This window comes from Ictidomys tridecemlineatus, chromosome 5, assembly GCF_052094955.1.
Source record: "Ictidomys tridecemlineatus isolate mIctTri1 chromosome 5, mIctTri1.hap1, whole genome shotgun sequence".
In the NCBI taxonomy this organism is placed as follows: Eukaryota; Metazoa; Chordata; class Mammalia; order Rodentia; family Sciuridae; genus Ictidomys; species Ictidomys tridecemlineatus.
In genome coordinates, this window is record NC_135481.1 from 19967797 (window position 1) to 19981470 (window position 13674).

Genomic DNA, 13674 nt, shown 5'->3' on the forward strand with positions numbered 1-13674 from the left:
CTCTATATGTGCGGTAAAATATACATAGCATAGTTTACCCTTTTAGTCCATTTTAAGTGTACAAGTCAGTGGTGTTAAGTACATTCACAATGTGCAATAGGAATTCATGTTTAAGAGTGCCTACTATGTGCCAAGCATTTTGTTAGGCACTGCTATGTATACTAACTTGTTTAGTCTCACCAAGAAAAAAAAATCCTATATTGAAATTATATTTATCCTAATTTTTACAGTGGGAAAACTCAGGCTCAGGGAAGTGAAATATTTGGCCCAAGGGTACATGGAAAAATGAACAATTGAAGCTAGAATCTAACATCTAATATCTCTGACTTCAAATGATGAGCTTTTACTAGCCTAGGTCTTAGGGCATCAATGAAGCTGATTAGGCCAGAGGTTCAAAATCAGCCTGCGCATGGGCCCAAATGAAACATCAGACAGGAAGGATACAATTCTTTTCCAGATCCCTGTTCTTAATGGCCATATCTTGAACAATGAGAAATGCCAATTAATTGTTATTTTGTAACCCATTTTATCCAAATTAATTTCAATGCATATCTAGTGAATTTGAAGAATGATCCACTGGACATGCATTGAATAAGTTTTTTCATAAGAATTTTATAACGTCTGAAACAGAATCTGTACATGTTTTTCTTATCTCTGACAGAGTCTGCTCAAAGAGTATTCAGGAGAGAAATGAATTTAGCTCCCCTGGATGCATTTTGGGTTGGCAGGATATAGAATTTATTTACCGAAATACAAAAATGACTTGTCTTAAGACATTGACATAAAAGGTACTCTTATGCTCAGTTCCCAAATAAACTACACTAGACTTAATGTAGATATAGATATATGTGTAGATGTGTGTATATTTAATGACCTTGAGATTAAGAGCTTTTCCAACAATTTATTCTGCAAAAGAAAGTCAAGCACATGACAGATTAAGCCACTATGGAAATCACAGAATTTTTGACATAAAAGGGAATGGCACTCTCTTTTGCAGAAAAGGAAATGGAGGCCCAGGGTAGCCCCTAAGTCTCCCAGACTTTTGTCTCAGGTGGCCTTGACTACATCATGAGCTCCAAGCCTGAGTTCACGTTACAATGTAGAGTACAGAGTCACCAGATTTCTGATTTCCCAAATTTTATGATTCATAAAGATGAATTTCCTTAAAATTAAGTGCCAAGCTTTAGCATGGGCAGATCTGAGAGAATCATCTTATATCACAATACTGAATTGAAGGGACTCCTACACCTTCCGCTGCTCTGGAGGTTTTTTTTTGGCAAAAAAACACGTTTAAAATAGATATTCCACTTGGAAATACATTTGACACCCACTTTTTTTTCTGGCTTTGGCAGCTCTGTAATGCTCTTTGATGGGTCCCCAATCCCCCCCACACACTGCATAATCTCTAATGCTTTAAAACAGACACTGCACAAAACCTAATCTCCAGGAGATATTTGTTCTGCTTAGAAAGTACTAGAGTTTCCTAAGAAAGGCTCAACAAAGCTGACTGCACTGGCAATAGGCATGGAAGGCAGAGTGTAGATGCTCCAGCTTGGATGGAGTCCAGGATGGAACCCACTGTATTTGTAGGATCCCTGTGTTGATCTGTGTCAGGGTTCTCATTAGGATGAAATGCCCACCCTGTCTCTCTCTCCTGCTGAAAACAGCTGCACTTAATGTTTCAGGACCTTCAAGCCTGAGAGAAAACAGGATCTCCCTAGGCTGAGGAGACTTGGTGAAAGGTCTGCACGTCCCAGCCAGTGTCCCCGTGAGCTCTGTCTTCTACCAGCTTGTAGAATGGAGTCTGGGAGAAGGGAAGTGATGGTTGTGGGTGGGGGAGGCATACACTTAGCCATATTGCAAAAGGAGAGAAAGTCTCTGAAAGACTTTCATACATAAAAGGATCACAATGAAAACACAGGATGTGTTAACAGAATAATCCCTCCTGGAGCTGGGAGACTGGGGAGAAAAAGAACAGCCATGTAGAGCTGCTGCAAAGGGATCCAAGGGGGGAAGCTGCAGACCACGTACCATGACCACTGGGGTCTGGGTCCTCTCTCCAGAGGGGCAGTTATCAGTCTTCTCTTCAGCTGAGATACTTTGCTGACCTGAGGCAGCTGGATCTGCTTATGGGAGGCTGAGGACAGTGAAATTCTCCACAACTGGATTATATAAAGACTGTGGAGACTGTTGAAATAATCTTCAAGTGAGAATGACTGATCTTACTATATGTGGTTTTCTATTTCTTTAAAATTACTGCATCAACTGAAGGCAAAGAACTTAAGAAAATATGGCCTGAACAGACAGTCCTGGATGCAGAATTGCCAGAGGATCTGGGTGAGGAATGCTTATTTCTAAGGGAGGTGGTTATGGACTACTCCATGGGAACTGCTGGCCCAGACTAAGCAAAACAAATGCCAGTTAATCCCACCAGCCTGTGATCTGCTTAGGGTACATGTTGTATTTTACTCAATTTATGTCTCTCTGCACAGAATCAGGTGGAAGAGCCCTGTGATAAATAGTTGTTGAATGGGTGCATCCATTCTAAAGCAGTAATTCCAGCATGCAGCCAGAGGACAATGCACATGGTAGGAGGAGAAACACATAGAATAAGTGTCTGCATCATTCACTGTCCACTCCTGAACCGTGGGGGCAGGCTCCTGCCCTGTTTGAGGGCCTGGGTTATGAATCCTACACTCTGCCTGCATATCTTAACTAGCATTCAGAGTTTGTGACATTTATTCATGTGCATACTAATGTAAACACCAGGCATTTTACCAAGAGGTACTCTTTTCTTAAAAAAATATATTTTTAGTTGTTAATGGACTTTTATTTTTATATACTATTTATGTGCAGTGCTGAGAATTGAACCCAGTGGCTCGCACATGCTAGACAAGTGCTCTACCACTGAGCTAGATACAACCCAGCCCAAGAGGTGCTCTTATTTAACAAAACAGCTGAGAAAAGTGCTAACAGATGCAGGAAGCATCTACTCTTCCTGATGAGGGTATGGGCTGCAGCCCCTCAGAGGTGAGTCTCTCTCATCTTTGGGTACAATGTCCTCTACCCTAGTCTCCTCCACTCAAAAGGGTACTGGCTGGGCCACATCCAGCTCTTATAGCCATTGTTTTTCCTGGCCTATCTGGTAGATTCCAGACTGTGATGGATTTATTCTCATCTGGGATTTTTTTTTTATAGCTTTGAGAAAGGTCTAAGTGTCCTTTCGTTATTATTTTTCCTGCTTGCTGATCTTCTGAGGGTGACCTTTTAAAAAGTGAGAGGCCTGGTGATAGCCCTCTTGGGAAAGGTTACACTTTGGGTTGGCTCCCTTCCAGCCCACTTTCCACACTTGGGAGCTCAAGAGAGCATTCAAGGCCCCTGTTTTGCTCTAAAACATCTCAAGTTTCAGGAGCCAGAGTTCCCACTGGAGTAGGAGAGGGAAAGAAGAATGGAAAAGGAGAGGGAAAAGGGAGTCCTTTTCTCATTTTTATTTTGGGTTTTGGCCTTTCAGGGATTCTGAGAACATAATCTTCCCAATGACTCATTCTTCTTCATTCTCTCCTACCCACCTGATGGGTGTTAGAAGTAATAATTTGTGGATCTAAAGGATAACTGACTCTCAGTGGATGCTAAAGAACTTTCAGCCAGTCATTTCATTTTTACTTCTACTACTATATTTTTTCATGTGTGGTTTTAAAAATTGGACTTCAGTCTTTCAGCTAAGGTAGTTTTTTATCTGTGTGAACCCTATATGATACTCTTAGTTCTAATGAAGATTCTACCTGCCATTTCTGATTACAATCTAATTACAAAAGAAGAATAAATAAAAATAAAGAAAGCAACAAGTGACACATGATTCAGAGGGGCACTGGACAAAATGGGCATTGGTCACTGCTCGGCTCTGACATGTGACTTCAGGTCTTCACTGTCCCTTTCTAGGTACCAGAGTTCATCACTTCTCTGTTTATGAGAAACAGCTCTGTTCTCTTGGTCTTTAGCTTAGACATGTTGACATTTCCTATTATAGTCTTTAGAAGATTTTGACCAAAATAAGCAAGAGCTATGTTTTTCTCTCTTCTATCCTCACAGAAGCCCCACTTACTTCCAGCTGCATCTTTACTGGTCCACCGGACTTCCCTGAAGGGCTCCTGGGCAATGCTGGACAAGGGGGAAACATTCCCTCCTGTGGTCCTCTTTGTGAATTAAGCTTCTGCAGCCCCTTCCCCAGTGAACTTGGAGGTGAATGAGTCAATGGCATCCTTAGGAGATGGCCCTAGGGTCATGGTCCTGATTTCTGCCTCCCCACTTGAAACCCTCCATTGAGGGACTGCCTTGTCGAGAGAGTCCAAAAATACAATGGCATTTTTCTAACAGTCAGTTTATCACTCAAGTATCATCTTTCCAGTTGGGCTTTTTTTTTTTTTTTGTACTAGGGATGGAACCCAGGGCATTAACCACTGAGCCATATCCCCAGCCTTGTTATTTTTTGAGACAGAATATCACTAAGTTGCAGTGCCTTTCTAAGTTGTTGAAACTGGCTTTGAACTTGTGATCCTCCTACCTCAGTCTCCTGAGCTGCTGGGATTACAGGTGTGTGCCACCACACCTAGCTCCAGTTGGGTATTATACTTTCCTCTGTGTTACTAAAAATCTTGGAGAATAGTGACTATTAAAAGCAAGGTCATGTATCAGAAACTTAAAAAAAGTTTATTGGATATACTTTTTAAAAGCTTGAACATTTTGCATATAATTTAAATGTCCTTCAGGGAAAAAAGGAAGCCAACACCTAGACTCCAGCAACACAAGTGTGGTATGTTCCTGCCAGTTGGAATCTTACGTGAAACAGGCAGTCATGTTTTTCCATTTTCTGTCATGAGTCTAGCTCTACCAGCTTGCTTCTGTTTTGAACTGAGAGATGCCTTGGGGGAAGGCCTTGGCCAAACTGCACAAGAGCTAGATCAGCTTCTCTTTTAGAGGACCCATGCGTGGGTTGGCTCTAGGACCAAAACCCTTATTAGTTCTAACAAAAAGTAAATCTCTCAGAACATCTGGAACTGCCAAGAGCCCAGGCCTGGACAGCTTGCCTGGTCCCCTCCCCCAGGCTGTTCTTGTCTCAGAAAAGCTCCAGGGAGACTAAACAGACCAAGTGGGCAACAGAGAGAGAAAGTACTGTCAAATGCTTATACCTGTGACCAGGAAAGTGCCACCCTCTATATCCAAATTAGCAGTAAATGCATGTTCGTGCACTTTCCATTGGAAAAGGGCCAAGCTTGCCTGATGAGTACCTTGGGAGTGGTTTCTCCTGTGGCATCCATTGCTTCATTACTTGTTATTTTCAAAATGAAAATTAATAATATTACTGAAATGATCTTCTAATTACTATTTCTGATGTAGAAATTCTTAAAGATTTCATCATGCTCTCAAGAAAGGGGGGCACTTGAATGTCTGCATAGGAAGCATGGACAAAGAAATAATAACAGCATTATTCCAAAGATCTAATCAGATACATTTTCTATGTCTGTGCCCCTCCTCCTTGTGTGTGAGGAGGGCCTGACAAGGAGCTAGTGGCCTACACTTCTGGGAGTCATGCCACTTGGGAATGTGTCCTGGATGAGTTCCCCACACACAATTGCTTTTTACCCTACAGGCCTTCTGGCCTGGAGTCGATGAGTAGCACACAAGCCCAAAGCCCACAATTTAGCCAGAAAGAAACCGCTCATTTGCTTCTGCCCCTCCCTGAACATCTGCTTGCCTCTGATCAGAAGGCGCGCTGGTCAATAGCAATATCACCGAAAGAAACGTGAAATTCCCACCACTTTAAATTAATGGGCTTCATCTGAAGGTCCTTTAAAAACTGTTTGGATTCATAATGACTTTCTGTTTATTTTCAGGCTCTTTGTCATTTTAAACAATAGCAAGTGGACTCAAAACAAAGGCCACTGTCCCCTCACTGTATAAAGGTGGGATGATTGGGGCAGGCCCTCAAAACTCACCCAGCAGAGCATCTATTGACACACACAGATCACTCCTCAATGAGAAAGGACTTCAGGGACAGTTGTCACTTCACAAGTCCAGAAGCCAGGATTCCAACACTGCATATCCCTGCCCTGTGTCATTTGTGATCTGTGACCCTGTCACTACACATTTGACTGTAAGCACCCTGGTGATGGCTTCTAGACATAGCCAGGACACTTTTCTGGATAGGGCATTGCTCATTTGTATACTCATGGGTGCTTATTAAAAAAAGAACTTCTTTTCACCAAAAAACTGAGCCATGAGCATGTTTTTTTTTTTTCTCCAGAAAGCCATGTTTATAAAATTTGTTAGTGAGAGAACTCAGAATGAACGCACACATGCTTCATTGGTTGGTCTCTGAGGAAGATGTCAAAACTAGCCAAAGGTGCCTATTATATACCAGAAAAAAAAATGTTTTCTATACCATAATTCCAAACTTCCTGCCACAACCAATTAGGCTATGGAATTACTTTCTGATTGTCATTTTATTATAAGTATTATCAACTTCTGCTGATGAGTTCATCTGTAACAGAAAATTCAATACAATAATGTCCACATTGTATTACCTTTATTAGCTATATTCAGTCTTAACTGAGGTTTGTGTAAAGCCCATGCCTCACCAATTGATACAGTTAATTTTGCTTATGTATTTTCATACTCTAAGTAGAAAGAAAAGTTACAGATAATTGATTTGTGCTCTTTGAATTTTAACTGATCATAAAAATTGTGTGTATGTGTGTGTGTGTGTGTGTGTGTTTGTACGCTGCTGGGGATTGAACCTAGAGCCTTGCCCATGCTAGGTGTAGCATTCTACCACTGAAGATCAGGATAAAAATGAGCTGAAACAAAATACAAATCTAGATGTGTTTGGAGGTTAAAATCCTAACCTTTATCTCATGTCATAGACATGAGTTGGAATCTTCCATTATTTAAAATCAAGTACACAACTAAGCTGTACAAAATATCTCAAGCTCTTATGAAACATCAGTAATTATGATTTGTTTCTCTAATAAACAAATAATCTAAAATTATTGATACAGGTCTCAAATGCTATAAGAAGAACTGGAATAAAACATAATGAAATGTAATGAACACTCCATCTTCTAACTCTATTTATGATTTTAACATATTCTTTTCCTGTTGCCTTATAAACTTTGTTACGAACCCCCGGAGACAGGGCAAGACACTGTAGGAATATGTTTGATATATAGTTGGATTAAATAACAACCTAATATATCAAACATATCACACAGAGGCCTGCAGAAAAGGCATCCAGGTTTGACTGAGCTTGAGAATAGGCACAACATTGAAGGCTACAGCTGCAGGGGGTGGTCACCATTGCAGCAACTTCCAAACCTGCCTCTGGAGCACAGGTCTGTCTGCAGGTGTGGAAACGGCGCCATTAGCGATATTGTCAGCACATGCACCAGCACGTTTGGGCATTCTTATTTTTCCCTTACCTCATCTTCCCAAGTGAACAGTGGATTCAATAGTGTATCATTTGTTCGTCATTCATATGTGGGAGATTCCAGGAAAAAGGAGATACTTAAAATTTAAGGGCCTGAGGTCAGAATATAACAGAATCAACTCATAAACCATAGATATTTTTTTTTAAAAAAACAGGCAACCTGAAGATGTGTGGTGAGCAGAGCAGTTGAAACAAAATTATTACCCCTTCCCCAAACTATCATTCAGAACAGTGCAAATGCTCCCTAGTTATGAAAGGAAGCCATGTTTGTGGGTGTGTGCCTGTGTGTGGTGGGGGTAGATAAAGTTATAGGAATAGGGCTGTAATAGCAATTGCTTTGAGTTGATGGTTTCTTTCAGTTTTACAGAAAATACCTATGTGGCAGGAACCTCTGGTTACCAGGAAACCATAGGCAGCAGACCATTCTAAAGTGTTCTAGAATTACCATGCACCCTTCCTAATGTTAAGGTGGGAAGCACTGAAGTAGGCACCTTCATGTAAGGGACTCAAATCATCAGTGATGTCAACTTCAACCTTTACTGAAGGATTTCTTGGCTTTCCTACAAAACCCTCACTGCTAATACAAAGTCCTCACTAGCTTACTTCAGCAGTCATTACTAATTTTTAAATGCTGTTATTTTAAAATATTGTTTCATGAAAATTTAAAACACAGAGCCCTCCATTGTCCCAATTCCATTATCATTTCTTATCCATTCTCTACAGATCTCCTTCACGTCCATTTTTAAAAATGGTTATAATCATAGTGACTACACATATTTGCATGTTTTCCCTTTGACATCATTCCACATACATCATTTCTATGTTTTAATACTTCAACATTTCTCACATCCTGCTTCTCATTGCTATAGATAAGGCTGTAAGGAATACCTCTCACACACACTTCTCTTGGATTCCCTCCTCAGGATAGGTTCCTGGAGGTGGGATTAATGATTCAAAGGTTTGTGCACAATACAACAGCCCCTGAGGGATGAGATCAGCCTTCTTTTACAGTGGGGGGCAGACTAAAACTGCTGCTCAGAGCCCATGTGTGCCCCTCTCAGGTGCGTCATGGTGATTCGACCTTGAAAAGACCCTACATCTTGGTGCCTCTGATTCCCGGCAGACTCTTTGCAAGGCTCAGATGAGTTAAAATATAAAGTACCTAGAAGATTGTCTGGCAAGAGACTCGTATTTGATCAGTGTCAGCTCCCCTCTCTCCAGGGATCTATAGAATAATGTTCATTTCAGTCATTTTCCTAGAATAATAGTAAGACCTAGAAGTATGTTTTTTGGTGATGATTATGGTGACGATGATGATGTAGTTATCACTTGCTGAGTTTCGTGGCATGTCAGGCACTGCATTCCTATTTTAGCTCATTAATTGTTTCAATAACAATCCTATGGGGTAGGACTCTAGAAATTGGTTCTTCCAGTCAAGAATCAAGAAGTCAACACATGAATAAAAAGAGCAAACCCAGGGATTAGAGACTGATAAAGAGGTCAGGAGGAACCTGCATCAGGACAAAGCTAAATCTCTAGTGGAATCAAAGTGTCTACTGACATGACTTCAGTCATGAGGAGACATGGAGTTTTTCCCACTTATGGGAAGAGGTTGCTTATAATAAATTGGGTAAGGAAAAAGGGGAGAAAAATCTACCAGACCTCTAAATCCTAGCCAGTGGTTGATTCTTAAGTTTAAGGTACACATTTCATTCAGGATGAACTTGATTTATAAAGCAGAAACAAAGATGTAACCAGAAAATGGAATCGTCTCTATACCCATTCTTAGCTCTTAAGTTTGTAAGTAAAACTGACAATATCAGACAATACAAGATACTCAGGTTAGAGACCAACAGAGAGAACCCTGGTAACCCCCCAAATCAAAAGTTAAAACACCTATGTTACATCTTGTTGACAAAAAGTTTAAATGCCTTCACTGAGTCTAGGAAGATGATCAGGAGATATGTTCTGAGGACTAGAGGGTTTTAAGTATGCTCCTAAGTTTAATGGCCTCATTATATCCTCTTGTGTATTTTACACACAACATCAGTCTAGGAGCTGCTGCTGGGTGAGATGGTGCATTTCGGTGCTCTATGGTCTTACACAACAAGGCAGAATGAAATACCCAAGCCAGGGCATCAACTCTTCTTGTAGAAAAGAGCCAAATTTCATTTCCTAATGTATTGGGTCCTTGGAAAGGAGGAAAGTTACAGGTACCAGTAAAACATTGTTTAAATGGGAAGAAAAAGAGGCCTCCTCTGTTTTCACCATCTTCCTGCTGAAGATAGTTAAGCTGGCTGGCTTTGCCCCAAGACTAGGTCACCATCTTTTCATTTTGGAAGTGTCCTCCTCCTGTTCAATCTAAAAGTATCTCTCTCCTTTAAATGGCTATTTTTCTTAACACACACTCATGATCTTACGTTTTAAACATTTATCTTGATGACAAACATACATGGAAAAAACAAACCAGCCAACCCTAGTCCCTAGTACACACTGAAAAAGTATGTTAATGGGTTCTCTTTTGAGGTTCACAGTGTTCTCTGTGGATTCTAAGGAAAGGAGAGACCCAACACTGCTATTTCTCTGTAGAAGGCATAATGGAAATCAGAAAAATGAAACTGACAATCTCACATTCAGATCAGGAATGTTCAGGAACATGCAGGAAGCGCCCACTGCCTGCTTTATAAATGGAACTAAGTCAAGATTGTAAACGCCCTGATTCTTCCTCTGGATGCCCAGAGGTATTTTTCTGGGTGGTTAACCTGAAAGACTCACCCACTGTTTTTTTCCATACTCTGTAAAAAGATGCTGGGCAGGTGGAGCAAGTTTGCTACTTGCTAGTTTAACCCCGGGGAAGAAGACAAGCTCCCTGCTGCACATGGAATTCCAGGGTCAGCCCCTAGAAGACCCACTGATATCAGACAAGTAACCAAGAAACTACAAAGCAACACTCACTTTAGGTTTTGCTCTTGGCTTCAGTTGCTCTAACTTCTTAGCAGCAGCCTCAATGGATGCTGCAGCCCCCAATAATTCCGTTTCTGCAATGACGGTTGGGTCTTCTGGATCCACCCACTCTGTTCCTAATATCAAAAAAAAAAAAAAAAAAAGTAAAAGGTCATTCTTGATAGGTGCAGATGATGTCAGGATATTGCCTTAATCACATACAGTATCTATATAGAGGCCCACCACCTATTATCTATATTGCCCTAAGAGACCTTGTCTCTAGCTCTCATCTGGATGTAAACGGTAAGGGAGGTAAGGTGATTTTCTGCTCAGTTGTGTGTTTAGCCATAGAAGTGGTCATCAACAGCAGCTTCAAAGATCCAGATCTCATGGAACAAGGCTGGAGCCTTACCCTACCTTCTAACTTAGGAGACTTTAGACTTTAGACCACAGCAGTTTGTATTCTCTTCTGGGAACACATGGGGAAAAGCCACTCTGCTCAATTCAAAGTAAGGGACGTTAGTGAGACAATCTTGCCCTGGGAATTGATTACTTCTCTATAAACAAGAAGGGGTGTGCAAACAGGTACTCAGCACTGTTTTCTAAACACAGGTGTTTGTTTTTTAAATGAGAATAAGTATCTTGAAGAATGAAAATAAATGGTGAATTTCTTAAGAACAGTGAGCAGTTCTGATGGACTATACCATTTAAGTAGAAGCACTTAATATAAAGACTGGAGAAAACACAAGTATCATGGAGAATGTTACTTTTAAAATATAACTCTAGGTGCATTTGTTTAAATAGAACCTTGTATACTCCTGGTTGCATTTGCCAATGAAAGGCTAGGAGGTCTGGTGTGTTGACCCTCTACTCAGTGACTGTCTTAAGCACTGTCCCTGAGCCAGCCTGCAAGAGGAAGGAGAATCTGACCTACCTTTCATGGCTTCCGCTGCCTGGATGAGCTCAGTCACTGCACCTGCGACACGCTTGGAGAAAGCAGCCAGCTGCTGCTTGAGTTCTGGTGTTGGTTTCTGAAGAATCTATGAGTGAAGGACAAGTCAAGTGCATGAGAAGATGGCAACCGTGGTGATAGGAGGAGTTGTCATCGGAGGGTGTGCAGCCAGACATCCTGGTTTTTGTTGCCTATCTATCTCCTAGTGACAGCAGGGTATGGGGGGTGGGGGTAAGCACTTAAGACTCACTGGGCTTTAGTTTCCTCAGATGAAAAGCGGGAAATGGAACCTGGAGTGTCTCTAAAGGTTCTTTTGATAGTTCTCAAAGATCACAAAAGGAGATGAAGTTCTTAGTTGTCCTTTATTCATACTTTATTTATATATAAAAAAATATGTGCTCATGAAAATTACTTAAACCATAAGAACATTCTGAGTGAACACAAGAGCCCCAGGCTAAGAGCCAGCTAGTACTTGAGACAAAGCAAACACTGGACTGGAGAAGATGTGCAGTTGGGGAATCTTGCAGATAAAATCACGGTGTGAGCAACAGCTCACAGTTCAGGATGGTCATTCTGGTACAAACAATCCATTTCCATGGTTTTGACCACAGACTTTCTTGGGAGAAGTCACGAGAATGTGCCCTCTTTTAACCTGTTTCAAAGGTTTTAAAGATTGTTTTATGCTTTTTGTTTTTTATGGTTTTGAAACAGGTAGTAGAACCTTCAAACACCAAACCGACTTAAAAGACATTCTCAGCTGATTTCTTTTCAAATTCATCCAAGAATGGAAACAAGAAAATGAGATAGGATGAGTGCTCCTTACCATCTTTCACTACAGATTTAAATTCTGATATACACCATCTTGCTCCTTCCTAATTTTGAAATTGTCTTCCAACATTCTTTTCTACATCTCTTCCCATGTTTCACAATGGGAATCTTCACATCCAGACACATGGAGACAGGTGAAAATTACAACTACCTCTGGACAATCCTAGTGGAGCCTGAGTAGGTGAATGATGATTAGGCCTCAGGGTCTGAGTAACAAAGCAGCATATAAACATCATCAAATGATTTTTCTATAGTGGTCAACAGAACATGAATAAGAGTGATAGCCAAGGTGGGAACACTCGAACTTAATGGTGGAAGACTCAGAGTTTTCTCATAAGGTCAAGAATAAAGTAAGAATGTTTATTTTCACACTTCTACCAATATTGTACTGGAATTCCTAGCCAGTGCAATAGGCAAAAATAAATAAATAAAAAAGAAGTAAACAATACACACAATGAGGGAGAAGTAATTTGTGTCTGCAGAAGACACAAACATTTATCTACATAAGAAAAACAAACTTATAGAACTAATAAGTGAGTTTAGCAAGGTCATAGAATATACATATAGAATATACATATAGAAATTTCATTTCTGTATGCTAGCAATGAAAAGTGAGAATTGAAAATGTTAAAAGCCAGTACCATTTATCTTAGCAAAAAAGTTATTAAATAGCTAGGATGAATTTTGATAACAGACACACAAGACCTGAACACAGAAAACTACAAAATATTTCTCCATATTATTGAGAAATATTGAAGAAGGCCTAAAAATATAGATATACTGTGTTCATTGATCAGAAGACTTGATATTGTTAAGATGACAATTCTCCCCAGATCAATCTACAGGTTCAACACAACCCCCAATTTTTATTTTTATTAATTTTTAAAAATAAAAATTGATAAGAGACAATATGATAGCAGTACATAAACATATGGATCAGGGGAGCAGGAAAGTCTAACTAGATTTATACATATGGACAACTCATTTTCAGTAAGTTGCTAAGGTATCTTGAATTCAAAGGGGACACAATAATTTTTTTTCAAAAATGGTGCTAGAACAATATGAAAATGGATAATCTCAGGTAAAAAAATGGACTTTTACTCATACCCCATATTATATGCATAAATTAACTAGAAATACATCATAAATCTGAGAATATAAACATATACAGATTCTATATTAAAACTATATTAAACCTACATCATTCACCTACTCAGGCTCCACCAGGATTGTCCAGAGATAGTTATAATTTTCTCCTGTCTTCATGTGTTCTATATTAAACCTATATAGATTCTATATTTAAACTATACAGAAAATCATCATCATCATCATCTTAGTAATCTTGGAGTTGGTGAATATTTTAAATAGATAACTAAAAGCATATATTACAGAAGAAAAAAAATCATAAATTGAACTTAGGGTTATCCACACAATGGAATGCTATTTAGTCATGCAAAGGAATTAATTA

At 39.8% G+C, this 13674-nt stretch overlaps 1 protein-coding gene across 8 annotated transcripts in view; it reads right to left on the reverse strand.

The window, feature by feature from the left end:
* Tln2 (talin 2) overlaps window positions 1-13674 on the reverse strand; it is a 405316-nt gene that overhangs the window by 12132 nt on the left and 379510 nt on the right. For all 8 annotated transcript variants that reach the window (XM_078049521.1, XM_040275958.2, XM_078049522.1 and 5 more), the window contains 2 exons: window positions 11361-11466; window positions 10439-10563 (listed from right to left, as the gene is read on the reverse strand). In XM_078049521.1, coding sequence (XP_077905647.1) covers window positions 10439-10563; window positions 11361-11466 — 231 coding nt within the window. The remainder of the gene's footprint in view (window positions 1-10438; window positions 10564-11360; window positions 11467-13674) is intronic.